The sequence below is a fragment of the Loxodonta africana genome, chromosome 7 (assembly GCF_030014295.1).
Source record: "Loxodonta africana isolate mLoxAfr1 chromosome 7, mLoxAfr1.hap2, whole genome shotgun sequence".
NCBI classification, from domain to species: Eukaryota; Metazoa; Chordata; class Mammalia; order Proboscidea; family Elephantidae; genus Loxodonta; species Loxodonta africana.
In genome coordinates, this window is record NC_087348.1 from 85954305 (window position 1) to 85971403 (window position 17099).

The 17099-nt window shown below is 41.0% G+C and overlaps 1 protein-coding gene across 1 annotated transcript; it reads right to left on the reverse strand.

The window, feature by feature from the left end:
- Positions 1–4699: 4699 nt before the first annotated feature.
- On the reverse strand, positions 4700–6415 carry LOC100662725 (olfactory receptor 51G2-like). The gene has a single exon (XM_064289273.1). The coding sequence runs from the start codon at positions 5657–5659 to the stop codon at positions 4700–4702; it is 960 nt and encodes a 319-aa protein (XP_064145343.1). The 5' UTR covers positions 5660–6415.
- Between the last annotated feature and the right edge of the window lie 10684 nt (positions 6416–17099).

Genomic DNA, 17099 nt, shown 5'->3' on the forward strand with positions numbered 1-17099 from the left:
AGGGGGAGTGAGTTTATGTTAATGAGGGAGGAACAACTTGGAAAAGAAGGGTTGCATAACTCAAAAAATGTCATCGGTATCACTTAATTGTACATGTAGAAATTGTTGAATTAGTGTATATTCTTAGCAACAGAAACAAGTTATTAAAGAAGATCTTATATACACAAATTTCCTTCTACACATTGCTTTGTCTGTATCCCACAAATTTTGATATATTATGCTAAAATATTTTGAACTGCTTTCTACTTGACTTTATGATTTCTTTGTGACTCATGAGTTATTTAGAAATGTATTAATTTTCAATTGTTTGGAGATTTTCAATGTATCTTATTACTATTTATTTTGAATCCATTGTTGTTGGAAAACATATGCTGTATTATTTTAATCCTTTAAAATGTATGGAAACTAGTTTCATAACCCTGATATAGTCTAGATAAATATTCCAAATACACTTTAAATGAATGTGTTTCTGCAATTTCGGATGTACTATTCCATGAATATCAAGTAGGTCAAATTGATTGGTAATATTCTTCAACTCTTGCATATTTTTACAGATATTTTATCTACTTCTATAAATTACTGCCAGAGAGAGAGGTGTTGAAATCTCCAACTGTAGTTGTTAATTTGCCTATTTCTACTTCTAGTTCTGTCAATTTTTTCTTTGTATATTTGCAAGCTCTATTACTAGGTGCATACACACTTAGAATTAATGTATACATATAGATAGATACAATTTGACATGTTTAGTGTTATAAAATAATGCTTTTTATCTCTGGTAATACTCTAATTTTTAAGTTAACTTTGGTGTTTTTATAGCTACTCTAGTTTTATTCTGCTTAAACTTCGCATAGTGTATTTTTTTCATCTTTTTACATTTAAACTATTTGTGGCTTTATATTTGAGTTCACTGCTTGTATAAAGCAAAGAGTTGGACCTTCTTTATACTTCTGCCACCCTTACAATTTTATCTCGGGCCTGATTTTAAGTAACCTGTTCTCTGGCTGCAGGAAATTAGAGTCTCGCTCAAAGCTACCATGGACTTCTGCCTTTTGCATCATGCTTTAAGTTAGTTAAGTTAGTTGAATGGCATGAGCTTATATTCACAAAGCATTACACCAAAAATAAATTTGCATTAATCATAACTTCACATCACTCTGAGTGAATTCACAGCGATTGTTCATTAGATCATCTTCAGTAGGCTTTCTTTTCCTTCTTTGTAAAGGACAAAAACAGCTCTCTGCCTTATAGAGAACAATTAGGAAACCACTTGCCCCATGACCAGTCCATGCACAATGTAGATTAATCAGTTTGGAGAGACTTGGCTTTGAAGGACTTGTGATATATATCCTTGTTTCTATAAGCCTTCTCCTTTTGTCTGCAACCACTCCCCACTAATCCTTTGATTCCAGGCTTAGCATAAGGTGTGCACAAATTTTTTACTCCCTAAAAATGTGTGAGGTAAGTCAGTCACCAATTCCCAGTCACCAAGAACCCCTCCTAGTTCTAGAGTATCATAGATTTAGAGTATGCTCTCCAGTTAACCCAGGACAAGTCATGGTAGCTGCATTATATATCGTAGATCTCTTTAGACCAGACTTAAATCACCCCTTTGGGAGCTAGTGTCCTTGAGAGGCTAAGTTATAAATTAATAAAGCCAAAGGTTTTTTGGAGCAAGGTGACCTTGAATAAAAATTCTGCATTTGCAACAAACTGAACAACACTTGCCATTACCTGATACAAATTGTATGACAGTAATAACGATATTAATCATAACAAATGGGACTCTATTGAGTTCAATAGCATTTCCCATTTGCCAAGATTTTGCTCTTTCATTTACTCACTCATTCATTTAATGCATAAAAGGCCTATAATATTCTGGGCCTTGTGCTAAATGGTAGGGTTAGACAAGTCAGGAAATACAGATGTGGTTCCCACCATCATTGAGCCTGAAATACATAAGGTGAACAGGCATTAATAAAATAACCACACAAACATAAAACTGGTACTCTGCTGCTGGATTAAGTACTTTATGTACATTGACGAATTGAATCCTCACGACATCTTTATGAGGTAGGTATTATCCTCCCTTTAGAATGATGAGGAAAGGGAGGTTCAGAAAGGTGAAGTAACTAAATAACTTAAGGTCACACTGCTGGTATGAGTTGGAGCTGAGATTTTAACTCAGGTGTTTTGCATGGGTAGGGGACAGGCTGATTAGTATAATGATTAAGAGTAGAGGTTTTGGATTGATGTACACAGACTTTTTTTTTTTTTTGACTACTGAGGTCATGTTCTAAACGCCATTGTATAACACTCCTTGATAATCCTTAACTGGGTAAACTAGTAGCAAAGCTTTTTAGAGGCCATCTCAGGACCCTCACTTGTGGTAGGCTAAGCTACTTCGGTAGCTATCTGGCCTGTGAAGCATAGGAAGGCATAACGAGACATGCTGAGATGTCTGCTGACTGATGGTAAAATTGTAGAGACATACATCCCTAGATCCCTTCTAGCACCTGACTTCAGTGCAGCCAAGGAATGGCCAACAGTAAGAACGGCAATGCTATGTTGATGGTATCATGGAGGGAGAAGGCTTCAAGCTCAGAACTGCTGAGAAAAGGCAAGAATGATGAAGCAAAAGGATCCCTGAAGTCTTCAAATATGTACCTAATATCCAGGCTTTATCCTGTTAATTCTCAGAATAGGAATTTTTCCAGCTCTAGGACTCTATATACAATGTTTGTTTGGTTTTTGTTTGCTTGTTTATTTTTTACTTCCCAAGGCTGCTTGTGGTTCCAAATACTATACAGTGTTTCTGATCAAGGCTGATGAGAGCCTCAGAGATATACTGGTTCCTTGATCAGAATCTTCTTGTTACTGGAGTGGTGGGTAGAGTAGACAGAAGGAAATGGATGACATGGTGCTTGTTCAGCCCAAGTCTTCTGACCCTGATGGGAGACTTTCTTGGATAGCAAAACCATCTTTTGAAAGTCCCGCATCTTCCAAAATGTCTCATCAAACAGTTTTTGGATTTACTGAAACTATTGGTTGGCAGCCACTAGACATGATGTTCTAAAAGGATATTTCTGACCACAGGACTTATTAGCCCTTCCTCTTGGACTCTATGGACAGGACCTGGCCATCTTCAGATGCATGTGGCTGGCAATAGTCTCCTATTTACTGATAGGCACAGGGTTCTGAGTTCCTTGAATCCCATGCTTCAGTGCTTGTGTAAATACAATCTGGTAGGGAAAACAACCTTTCCAATTAAAACTGCATGCCCACCCTGCCTTCTTGCCTACAAGTTCCTCATCCTCTCTTGTTGCGGTTCATGGAAATGACACACAAAAGTGACCACAGTTGTTGAATTCCCAATTGTCTGGATGTGCATAGGTATAGGGAAAGCACTTTTTAAGAGCTTTTGCATGGCTCGTTCTATTAAATTTGATTAGTAATTTTCCACCAGGAATATTCCTATTCCAATGCATTAAAAAGTTTATGAATATTTTAGGATTTAGCAGACCAAAGGCAAGGCCAGTGATGGGGTGAGACATCCTTCAGTTTCTAGGTAAGTCTCCTCCTGAAAGTTGGGAGGCAGCTTTAGAAAATGCTCCACAATAAACTTATCTTCCCTCTGAGCTCTGCCATTAGAAACCATCTTCTTGACCATGTGGCACAGGGAGAATCATACCTTGTCCCAAGGTCTCTGACATCCATCTTTACTTCATTCTGCTCTTGCCAATCAATTGCTTGTTACCCTCATATCCAGACATTCATCTCTCCCAATCCTCTTTCTTTCTGAGGTATCAGCTGACAAGAAACTTCTGTCCCTTCATCCTCCCTACTCAATTGTTCAACAATACGCATTGGACACTTACTATATTGTAGGCACAGTTTTTGGAAGTTGGGACACATCATTGAACAAAACAGCCCCTGAATTCCTACCCTCATGGAACTTGCATCCTAGTCGATTGGCTGCTTTTCCCACTCAGAGATGAGCAGCTATTCCACCCTTACAATTAGTCCTTAAGAAACCAGTGCTATATAAAAGTTATAGGGAGCAGCTTTCCTGACCTTGGCAGGACCAAACTTTAGTTCACAGCAGGGACACACACAAAGAAAACCAAGAGGAAACTATCACTCCTTAGCTGCAAATAAGTGCTTGATAAACTGAACATGAGCAGTGTTGTTGTATGTATCTCTCCTTCCCTCTCCCCTTCCCACTCTTCTACTTCTTAGTAGATGAGCTGATTAATCATAATTTGGGAGAAGAGGCCAGTACAAAGGTAAAAATAGTTTATCACTTCTTCTTTTCTTTAGGCTTAAAAATCAAATGGGAAAACAAACAAACAAAAAACCAGCTAGGGAAAGAAGAGATATACACACTGTTAGTGTGGTTAAGTCCCCTAGGTAAGGAGATGTCACAGCATATGTGAAACTAAAACAGTTGGGCTCTAGTCAGACAGAGCAATGAGAGGATTATCAAGGTGGTATTATGATATCCTTTCAAATTCTCAGTCTCCAAAAATTATAATTTTTTGGAGTTTTGAAGTCTCAGTCTCTAAAAACTGTAGAGACTGATAATGCCCCACAAAGGGCTCAACAGTAAAGGTAAGATCATTCAGAAATCTCAGAAATTAACTCTTCACCACTACTCTCACTCCCCTATGAATTCCAAGGTGCCCTTGGTCCTTCTGCTATTTTAAGAGACATCAACTCTCTTCTGTTGGAAATGCTTTAAGAGGCCCTGGCGGATCTGCTTAGACTTGATGCAGTAGACAATGGCGTTCATGAAAGGCGGGACCACAAAGTGCAGGTTGGCCATGAGCACTGCTAGAGCAGGATAGCTGTGCTTCTCTACTCGGTGCAATACAGACAGCCCCAGTTTGGGCAGATAAAAGATGAGAACAATGCAGAGGTGTGAGACACACGTGTTGAGTGCCTTGAGCCGTTCCCCAGGTGATGCAATGCCCAGCACTGTCTGTAGGATCAGTGCATATGAGAGCATGATAAGGGAGGAGTCAAGGCCCAGTGAGAGGAGGATGGAGACCAGGCCAACCAGGCTGTTGACCCAGGTGTTTGAGCAGGCCAGCCCTACAAGGTCACAGTGCAGGCAGTAGCAGTGCGAGAGTATGCTGATCTGGGGAAAGAGCAGACGCCGCAGGAGGATGGGTCCTGGAAGGTTGAGCAGAACAGCCCTCACTAGAATGGCAGCCCCCACTTTGACCATGGCTGAGTGGGTAAGGATTGTGGCATAGTGCAGAGGGTTCCGGATAGCAATGATGCGATCGAAGGCCATGGCGAGCAGCACGCCAGATTCCGCATAGGTGAAGACATGAATGAAGAACATTTGTGCTACACAGAAGTCAAAGGGCAGTTCACGAGCACCTAGCCAGAAGAGCCGCACCATGGTGGGGAAGGTAGAGGCACAGAGACCCAGATCAGATGCTGCCAACATGAACAGGAAGATGTACATGGGTTCGTGTAAGGCTGGGTCTGTGTGGATCAGGAAGAGGATGATACTGTTGCCCAGAATGGAAACCACACAGGTCAAGTTGATGGGGATAGATACCCAATGGTGAAAGGCCTCCAGGCCTGGAAAGCCAGTGAGGAGGAAGGTAGGGTGTGCAAAAGTGCTGGTGTTGCACAAGAACATAGCCATTCCAGGAGGGAATTGTCCACCCTAGGGATAAGAGACATTCATTCATTTGATCATCATTTATAAAGTCCCTACTAAGTGTACCCCAAGGGGCCCTCATAGCACAGTTGTTAAAGTGCTCGGCTGCTAACTGAAAGGTTTTGTTGTTTTGTTTCGGTTTTTTATGTGTAGGCTGTGAAGGAAGATCTGCCCCATGCCCTTTTAACCCATGAAAGAAACCTAATTCTTCTTAGAATCTCTATTTCCTTCCATTTTCTGGCTAATCTTCTCTTTGAGTAAAGAGGTATTGAGTAATTTTTCTGAGTTGATCTAACTGCTTATGGTTATTTCATTAGTCACTCAGATCTTTACTAAGTAACTATATTCTCTTTGGTCTAAGCAACCTCCTTTTTCCACATAACAAAACCAAAACCAAACCCACTGTCGTTGACTCGATTCCAACTCTTAGCAACCCTATAGAGCTATAGCTAAAAACCTACCTCCCCCAGAGTGTCTTCTCAGAGTAAATAATGAGGAAAAGAGAGTAAATTTCTGTTGAAATTTAATAGCTTTTAGTGGATTCCTTATGATTTTCTGCATAAAATGTCACATCATCTGTGATTGGAGATCCTTTTACTTCTTTCTAATCTGGAAAGCTTTATCTTATTTACTTTCCTAAGCGAGCACCTTCGTGTAACAAGCATCCAAATCAAGAAATGAAATATTGTCAGCACCCCAGATACTCCCTTGTGACCCCTTCCAGTCACTTCTTCCATTGGAGATAACCACTATCCTGACTCCCAGTGTCACAAATTCATTTTGCTTATTTTTGAAATTTGTGTAATTAGAGTCATACAGTATGAACATTATGTGTCTGGCTTCCTTTGCTCAACTGCATGTCTCTGAGATTCATCCTTATTGCTGCATGTAGTTGTAGTTCATTTACTCTCATTGGTGTATAGTTCTCCATTGTGTGACTATACCTCAATATATTTATCCATGCTACTGTTGGTAGACATTTGAATAGGTTCCAGTTTGGAGCTAGTATGAATAGTAGGCGCTGCCATACACATTCTAGTACATGTCTTTTGTGAGCAAATATATGCATTTCTGTCAGGTATATACAGTTGATTCTCACCATTTGCAGTAGTTACAGTCTATGAAGTCTCCACAAACACTGAGTTAGTGACTAGTGAGCCATTTTCTAAGGAGCCCTGGTGGCACAGTGGTTAAGTGCTCAACTGCTAACTGAAAGGTTGGTGGTTTGAACCTACCAACCTACCAGCCACTCCTCAGGAGAAAGATGGTACAGTCTGCTTTCATAAAAATTACAGCCTTGGAAAACCCTATGGGGCAGTTCTACTCTGTCCTATAGGGTCGCTATGAGTCAAAATTGACTCAAAGGCCATGGGTTTGGATTTGGGTTCGGGAACCATTTCTCTAAGGGAATTATAGGGTTAAGTTTCTGTGAGCCTCTGGGCACAACATTTTCACCAACCAATCAATACATAGCCTTGTTTTATGTGTGTTTCTGTTTAAAGACACATTATTTACTATATATTGTTAATTTATTAATGTCGAACTCATAGCCAACAGCACTATAAATCACGCCTGAATGAAGCTCATCTAACACGAATTTCTTCTGTAAGATCTTCTCTGTAGTGTCCTTGGTCTTAGGAACATCAGATAGCACTTTGGCACAATGTTCGCGGGCCATTTTCAACAGTGAAATTACCTACAAAATGTGAAAAACATGGCACTAAATGAACTGTGAAAAGGACACTTGTTTACAGTATGAGCTGAAACAAGAAGGCAGAGGCTTGCCTTGTTCAGTCTCAGCTAGAAAAGTGCACATTGTTTCAGTCCAATCTTCGCCACCCTGCCTATTGTTGGAGAACCATAATTAAAAACAAAATCTCCTGTTGACCCAGACAAGTTCTCTACAAAAGTAAGATAAGGAAAGCAATCTTATCATTAATCAAGCATTGAACCAGACTGTGATGCACAGCACAAGTAATTTACTAAAGCGATTGCTAAGACAGAAAGGAATTTTATCCTTGTATATAGCCAAGCCATTGCAACCCATAACATGCATGTCCTCAAGGTAAATCATAATTATTCCTTAAGTAAGAAGACTTCAGCCTCATCTGTCATCCTAAAATCACCTGGTAATTGGGATAGCCACCTGTGTTTGCCAATTGCCTTTATCCAAAGAAAAATAATTCATTTCTCATACCTTTATGGCCAGAGGCAGGTTTGCCACTTGGAGGCAAGTGTCAGCTGAAGTTAGACTCCTGTCCTCCCAGGAAACTGGGAGATAGGGATGCTGTCTTCCTTGATTGATTACATTTCACAAAGATGACTTCCATGCCCTTGAGGAAACATTCCTGGGTTGTAAAATTGGCAAGAGGCTTATTTTGCCTTTCAAAAGATTTACATACATTTCAAAGAGGCAGAGAAAGAATTTACAACTACAAGTCTCTCAAAGGAGATGCTCTGAAGAGAGGATGGGGGCGGGGTGCTCGTCCCTTTTTTCCAACAGGGAAAATTAACATTTTCCCTTTTTATTCTTTCTTTCTTCTAATTTGTATTTGCGCTTACAGCATGCCCATGAAAACCACAAAAGCTCCACAGGATCACCTAGTGGATTCAAACTGCTGACCTTTTGGTTAGCAGCTGTAGCCTTCAACCACTCTACCACCAGGGTTTCCTTATGTATCAAAGGCTGTGAATATACTCAGCTTTAGTAAATTCTTCCAAACAGCTTTCCAAAGTAGTTGTACCGATTTACACTCACCCCAGCAGAGTAGGGGAGTTTCATTGTTCTATATCCCCATCAATATTTGATTTTGTTGATCTTTCCAGTTATAGCCACTCAGGGTGCCTATAGCAATATTGGGAGCCCTAGTGCCACTAAAAAATAAATAAATAAACTAAACCTTTCTTTAGTGGCACAGTGGTTAAGAACTTGGCTGATAACCAAAAGGTCAGCAGTTCAAATCCACCAGCCACACCTTCGAAACAATATGGAGCACTTCCACCCTGTCCTATAGTCGGAATTAACTCAAAGTCATTGAGGGATTTACTTTTTGTTAGTTTGTTTGTTTTGTTTTCAGCAGTATCACATTGTGGATTTAATGCACATTTCCCTGATTACTAATAAAATGAGTACCTTTGTGTATGTTTACTGGCTATTTGAATATTTTCTTTTTTGAACATTTTTCCTATTGATTTGTAGGAGTTCTTTAAATATTCTGAATAGTCACTGCGCAGTTTTGTGCTTTTCACTGGCTTGGCCATTTTCTAACTGCAGTTTTGTAAAAGTTAAGTCACTTCACAGAGCCTCAGCTGTCCTGTCTGCAATATCTGCGTTCATGAATCAGCCTGACGCTGTGAAGTTAGACGGCTAGCAAAGCACCTAAGACATAGTATTTTCTCACATAGTTCCTTTCCCCATATTAATGAAAGTCTAAGACTCTTTCAGCACGATCTTCTTTATAATATTAGTTCAGAAACATAAGCCCCTGAACTATACCCAAATTCCATTATTCCCTCCTCTGCCTCTGTTCTTTGGAGGTATCTCTTTGGTGAATTGTAAGGATAGAACTGGTAGAGGAAAGGTTCATAGAGGGAGTCATTTCATCCATCCCAACCCTCCATACAATCTCCCTAGGCTGAGTTTAATACGTACATGTCTGCAGGAGGGATGAGTCCACCACAGTCTAATCACGTACTTATTATACATAATATGAGCAACTATCAACGTCAGGACCACCACTCTGTACGACTGTAGGGGTCACCATTCACATTTTAATCTGTGTGAATAAGGCCCTGGAATTGTGGTTCTCAGCCTGTGGGACCACAGTAGGTGGCCCTCATCATGAGCCAGAAATTGGATTGCTAGCTCAGAACTGGCGAGGAGATAGTAATGCACACTAACAATATTTTGGAAGAAAGCACTGAGTATGATGATACACTCACAAAAGGAAGCCGGAGAGACTACTTGGCTGGCAGGCAGGGGACAGGGGTGGGGAGACGATACCTGCTTCACAGAGCTAGAGAATGTTTACCTTTAGTACCATCGTGCCCCCAGAACCTAGCACAGGATCTGGCACAGAATGGAACTAAATAAATGTTTGGTGAAGGAATAAACAGCTGATGTGTTTTACAAGCACCGTCTGACTCGCTAAACTGAGTTTCTGCTGTGTAGTGTGTTAGGCAATGGGTGTACAGCAATGAAAGCTAAATATACTCATTTATTCCACCCTGAGTGTGCACAGTTATACCAATTAGTTTGTGATAATGATTATTAATGATGATACTAAGAATAGTTGAAAAGATTTGTCTATGTGGGATCAAATTCACAACAGCATCTCGAACGGTTAGATGAGAAGCTTAAGTGGCAACGAATTTACGTTAATGGTGGTGGAATAATTTGGAAAAGGATATTGAGAACAGTTACATACACAACTTGCAGAATGTAAACAATGTCACTGAATTGTACATGTAGAATTTGTTGAAATGGTGTATCCCTTGCTGTGTATATTTTCACCAAAAGAAAATATAAAGAGTAGTTGCTAGCACTTATTGACCATGTGCCACACACTGAGCTAAGGATGTTACCTGTCAGTTTGGAACGGAGCCTCGGGCTGAATAACTTGCCCCAAGTCAAACATTGGTAATTGGATGAAACTGGTCTCAGCTCAAGACTGTCTGATTCTCAGGGCCATGTGCTAGATTATGGACCGAATCTCCAACTGTCAGGCAAGAAAGGCATTATCTGACAGGTCTGAGCCCAAAGGGAAGGGCTTCTGCTCTACATACAGCTTGGTTCACACTGCAAAATAGCAGCTAAGCCGACATCCTATGTGAAATTCTCACAATAAATGTGGCTTGTGGCCCATATGGGAACTGTGTTGTCACCAACTGCCGTTCTGCATAGTGTCCTCTGTGGGAGGACAGACAAAACCTTCTGTGCACCGCAGGGTTAAGCCACAGCCACGCATCCACAGTCCCAGCTGAAGTAAGGCCAGAGAACTGCCTTCTCAGGCACTTGGTAACTTGGATGCTTCCTTTCTCTGTGGTTCCTACAGATTCCTAGATCCCTGTACTAGATTAAAGCTGCCCTGGCCTGCCCCATTTTTCTCCTCTATGTACCATGCTTTCTGATATTTTCTTACTAAATAATAGTAAGAGTCAAAAAATAACATTCATCTTATGTACATATACTTTACACATATTACCTTACTTAATCCTCTAGCCCCGTGGGATATTTTCTGATGAGGAAATCAAGCCTCAGAGAGGTTAAATAATTTTCCCAAGGTCGTGAAACTAAGCGATGGAGCCAGAATCCAAAACCAAGTTTGTCTAAAGACAAAGACGATTCTCTCAATTGCTTTAAATAGGGGAAACAGCAATTGTGAGTCCTGGCACTTCATAGTTAACAGGTTCTTTGCCCACAGGGTAATTTAAAGACCAACTTTTCTGTCCCCTATCTCCAGTCCCTTTTCTCTTTAAAGCAGATGCAGAGGTTTGAGGGTAGAACGAGGACACCACTAAGAGGAGCAGTCATCAGACCAATCCAGCTGGGCCACTCTGCTTCCCAATACTCCCAGCTGTTCTAACCTTTCCGCAGAGATTGTGGCTCCTCTGGACGCAGTGCTAAAGTTACTGTCCGCACCTAACGACACCCAAGAATCAAGTAGTGTCTGATGCAAGGGAGGCTGCATCCTTCTCCTCCTGTTTCCCTAATACTTGAGGGTGAAATGAGACTTTACCAAAAAGTTACAACCTCAGCATGTAAAAAGAAAGGACAAGAATCTGACCTCACAATGTGACTGTAAACATAAGAAAGAATATAAACCATTTAGCACTTTAGTAGGAAATTATCTCCTTAGAAGCAAGGATAGTGAGACTTCCCTTTGCATACTTTGGACACATAAAGTAGCAGGTGGGGCGGGGGGTGGAGAGAGAAACTCCCCAGGAGGGGGATTGACACCATAGACGCAACAATAAGCCGAAGCACACCGATGATTGTGAGGATGGTGCAGGACCCTGCAACGTTTCCTTTTGTTTTCCGTAAAGTCACCACGAGGCTCAGCTGACTCAACTGCAACTAACAGCAACAGGAATTTATTACATCATAATAGTAACCAGACACCACCCTGGGCTTTCACACCCGTTACCCATGAAACCCCTCGCCTTCCAAAGCTTGCGAGTAGCATCCTAACCCTTCTGTAGACAAGGAAACAGAGCCTGGGAGGTGAGGAGACTTGTCAGTGACCACACTGGAAGTAAACGGAAGCACAGTCCCTTTGACTCCAAGCTCATACATCTGCCTGTTCCTCACCCATAAAAATCTTTAGAACTAATATCTTAGCTCTTGAGGTTATTGTGAGGATTAAATGAGAATACTTGTAAAACACTTCTTATGTGCCCGGCATATAATAGGCACTGAGAATAATTACAATGACTAATGCCTGTTGGAGCCCTGGTGGCAAAGTCATTAAGAGCTCAGGCTTGTAACCAAAGGGTTGGCAGTTCGAATCTACCAGCCCCTCCTTGGAAACCCTTTGGGGCAGTTCTACTTTGTCCTACAGGTTCGCTATGAGTCTGAAACAACTCAACGGTACACAATACCAGTACACAATAATGACAACAACAATTACTACCCTATAAGGTGGGTACAATTATCATCGCCATTTTGCACATAAGAAAACTGAGGCACCAAGTGCTTGGATAACTTGCCTAAGACCACGAAGTTTAGCCCACATTCTTAAGCACCATTATGCTGCTTCTTTTTGTTAGCTGTAATGATCATTAATACCATTAATGCTGCAAATTTCCTTTCTCAAAAAAAGATGAAATGGAAGCATTGGGAGGGGGGCCAAGATGGCTGACTAGGTAGATGCTACCTCGGATCCCTCTTGCAACAAAGACTTGCAAAAACAAGTGAATCGATCACAAACATGACAATCTGCGAACCCAGACCAACAAACACAGATTTAAAGAGTTGACCTGAGTGACAGACGGAAAACGAACAACTACGGGGAAGCAGAGACTGTTTTCGGAGCCTGGAGCCAGAGTCCCAGTCAGGTAACCTTGGCGCTGGGCTTAGGACTGGGCGCAGGGGAGCTGAACACCACATCCTGTCAGGGCACAAACACGGGGCACACCCCTAACCCCTGAACTGACCTCGGGAGGGGGCCCAGCCGGTCAACGCCGGCGGCAGCGACGCAGCTAACGGGAGGAGAAGTCGCCGGGAGGCAGCGACTGGTTTGGGAGCCAGGAGTGCAGCGTCCCAGCCAGGGAACCTTGGCGCGGGGCTTTGGACTGGACGCAGGAGAGCTGAACACCACATTCTCTGACGGTGCAAACACGGGGCACAGCCCTACCCCCCTGAACTGACTCAGGGAGGGGGTCCGGGCACGGCGACGCGGCTGGCAGGAGGAGAAGTCCCTGGGAGGCAGCAACTGGTTTTGGAGCCAGGAGTGCAGCATCCAAGCCGGGGAACCTTGACACGGGGCTTTGGACTGGCAATGGAGGAACTGACCGAGGCTTCTGCAGGCCTGACCCTCGGGAGCAATCTCTGCCCAGCCAGCACATATAGGTGACACGCCGCTCGGGAATCTCAGATAAAATAGTCATCCCAAGCAAGATAAGTAACTTTGTCTATATTCCAGGGTGCTACTCTCTCCTGTTTTTCTGAACCCTCCCCTCCCCTTCCCAGGTGGCTTCATTAACATTGGAATTTCCTGAGCCAGAGGGAGAACTGCTCTGCGGTTTTTCTTTTTTTTTTTTTTTTTTTGGTCTTTTCCTAACCCATTCTTCCGGCCTGAGAGAAGCAACCACAAAAAACCCAGGGACCAAAAATCCTTCCCTAATTGGACTAAAAACACAAAACCAGCTCCAGCCAAGCATATGTGATCCACAGTCTCAGGCTTTCATCCCTACAGGGAACAAGGTGGCTATTATAATGCAAAGGCATTTCTGATAGGGATCTGACTGCATTTTTTTTTTTTAGCAGATTTACTGGAAAGACAAGTTGCCCAGGTCTGATATCTCTGCATATTCAACAGAGCCCTCACTGACCCACAACAGGGAACTGAGGGCTGAAGCTCCCCCCAGACCACCTAGCCTCCTGCCTTAGGGGTCTAAGGAGGGTGACACCTACCAATGTGTAGAGGTACTTGCATTGGGGGCCTAAGGTACAGCTGCAGAGCCCACCCACCAAGGTGCTTTAGGAATAGAGACACACCTACCTCACTGACACTTGGGGAAAGCCTGTCAGCATCATGTCCCCCCTGGAGTGTGAACCCAAGCTGCTACTAGAATCTGGTGCACACAACTATCACCACTACTTCTCAAGGTGGATAGGTGATAGGGTGCATCACGCACTTGATGACTCAAAATCAGATTCTACTCAAGAATAGTGAATGGACTCAGGCATATATATCTGGTAGCAGCCCAAACCAGCTGGTAATAGGTCATAAGTAAGTCAAGGGCTACAACAATCAAGACAGCACAATCTAGTAGCCCATCCACATGTATTGAAAGAAAACAAAACAAGATAAGACTCAGTGAGCAAATATAGAATAAATCACTACAATATCTTAGTGATGGCTCGGAGACAGCAGTCAATATCAAACCACATAAAGAAGCAGACCACGACTGCTTCTACAACTCCCCAAACTGAAGAATCAAAATCTTTCCCAAATGAAGATACAATCCTGGAATTATCAGATACAGAATATAAAAAAACTAATTTACAGAATGCTTCAAGACATCAGGGATGACCTCAGAAATGAAATAAGGCAATCTGCAGAAAAAGCCAAGGAACACACTGATAAAACAGTTGAAGAACTCAAAAAGATTATTCAAGAACATAGGGGAAAAATTAATAAGTTGCAAGAATCCATACAGAGACAGCATTCAGAAATCCAAAACATTAACAATAAAATTACAGAATTAGACAATGCAGTAGGAAGTCAGAGGAGCAGACTCGAGCAATTAGAATGCAGAGTGGGAAATCTGGAGGACCAGGGAATTAACACCAACATAGCTGAAAAAAAAATCAGATAAAAGAATTAAAAAAAAATGAAGAAACCCTAAGAATCATGTGGGACTCTATCAAGAAGGATAACTTGCATGTGATTGGAGTCCCAGAACAGGGAGGGATGACAGAAAACACAGAGAGAATAGGGGAAGATCTGCTTGCAGAAAACTTCCCTGACATCATGAAAGACGAAAGTATATCTATCCAAGATGTTCATCGAGCCCCATTTAAGACTGATCCAAAAAGAAAAACATCAAGACATATTATCATCAAACTTGCCAAAACCAAAGAAAAGAGAAAATTTTAAAAGCAGCCAGGGATAAAAGAAAGGCCTCCTTCAAGGGAGAATCAATAAGAATAAGTTCAGACTACTAAGCAGAAACCATGCAGCCAAAAAGGCAATGGGATGACATATACAGAACACTGAAGGAGAAAAACTGCCAGCCAAGGATCATATATCCAGCAAAACTCTCTCTGAAATATGAAGGCAAAATTAAGATATTTACAGATAAACACAAGCTTAGAGAATTTGCAAAAACCAAACCAAAGCTACAAGAAATACTAAAGGAAATTGTTTGGTCAGAAAACCAATAATATCAGACACCAGCACAACACAAGGTCACAGAACAGAACATCCTGATATCAACTCAAATAGGGAAATCACAAAAACAAATTAAGATTAATTAAAAAAAAATAAATGCTCAAAATAGGGAATCATTGAAGTCAATATGTAAGAGATCACAATAATCAAAAAGAGGGACTAAATACAGGTGGCATAGAACTGCCATATGGAGAGGGATACAAGGCAATACAGGACAATACAAGTTATGTTTTTACTTAGAAAAATAGGGGTAAATATTAAGGTAACCACAAAGAGGTATAACAACTCCATAACTCAAAATAAAAACCAAGAAAAACGTAACAAGTCAGCAAACATAAAGTCAAATACTATGAAAATGAGGAACACACAATTTACAAAGAAAAACGTCTCGGCACAGAAAAGTAAGTGGAAAAATGAAATTGTCAACAACACACTCAAAAAGGCATCAAAATGACAGCACTAAACACATACTTATCTATAATTATGCTGAATGTAAATGGACTAAATGCACCAATAAAGAGACAAAGAGTCTCAGACTGGATAAAGACACACGATCCGTCTATATGCTGCCTACAAGAGACACACCTTAGACTTAGAGACACAAACAAACTAAAACTCAAAGAACGGAAAAAATATATCGAGCAAACAATAAGCAAAAAAGAAGAGGAGTAGCAATATTAATTTCTGACAAAATAGACTTTAGACTTAAATCCACCACAAAGGATAAAGAAGGACACTACATAATGATAAAAGGGACAATTGACCAGGAAGATGTAACCGTAGTAAATATTTATGCACCCAATGACAGGGCTGCAAGATACATAAATCAAATTTTAACAGAACTGAAAAGTGAGATAGACACCTCCACAATTATAGTAGGAGACTTCAACACACCACTTTCAGAGAAGGACAGGACATCCAGTAAGAAGCTCAATAGAGACACGGAAGACCTAATTACAACAATCAACCAACTTGACCTCATTGACTTATACAGAACTCTCCGCCCAACTGCTGCAAGATATACTTTTTTTTCTAGCACCCATGGAACATTCTCTAGAATAGACCAAATATTAGGTCATAAAAGAAACCTTTGCAGAATCCAAAACATCGAAATATTCCAAAGCATCTTCTCAGACCACAAGGCCATAAAAGCGGAAATCAATAACAGAAAAATTAGGGAAAAGAAATCAAATACTTGGAAACTGAACAATACCCTCCTGAAAAAAGACTGGGTTATAGAAGACATCAAGGAGGGAATAAGGAAATTCATAGAATACAACGAGAATGAAAATACTTCCTATCAAAACCTCTGGGACACAGCAAAAGCAGTGCTCAGAGGCCAATTTATATCGATAAATGCACACATACAAAAAGAAGAAAGAGCCAAAATCAGAGAACTGTCCCGACAACTTGAACAAAGAGAAAGTGAGCAACAAAAGAATCCATCAGGCACCAGAATAAAACAAATAATAAAAATCAGAGCTGAACTAAATGAATTAGAGAACAGAAAAACAATTGAAAGAATTAACAAAGCCAAAAGCTGGTTCTTTGAAAAACTTAACAAAATTGATAAACTTTGGCCAGGCTAACTAAAGAAATACAGGAAAGGAAACAAATAACTCGAATAAGAAACGAGATGGGCCACATCACAACAGATCCAACTGAAATCAAAAGAATCATATCAGATTATTACAAAAAATTGTACTCTAACAAATTTGCAAACCTAGAAGAAATGGATGAATTCTTAGAAAAACACTACCTACCTAAACTAACACAATCAGAAGTAGAACAACTAAATAGACCCATTA

Coding starts and splice junctions, on each gene's coding strand:
- LOC100662725 (XM_064289273.1), bottom strand. CDS start 5,659: ATGGCTATGTTCTTGTGCAACACCAGCACTTTTGCACACCCTACCTTC.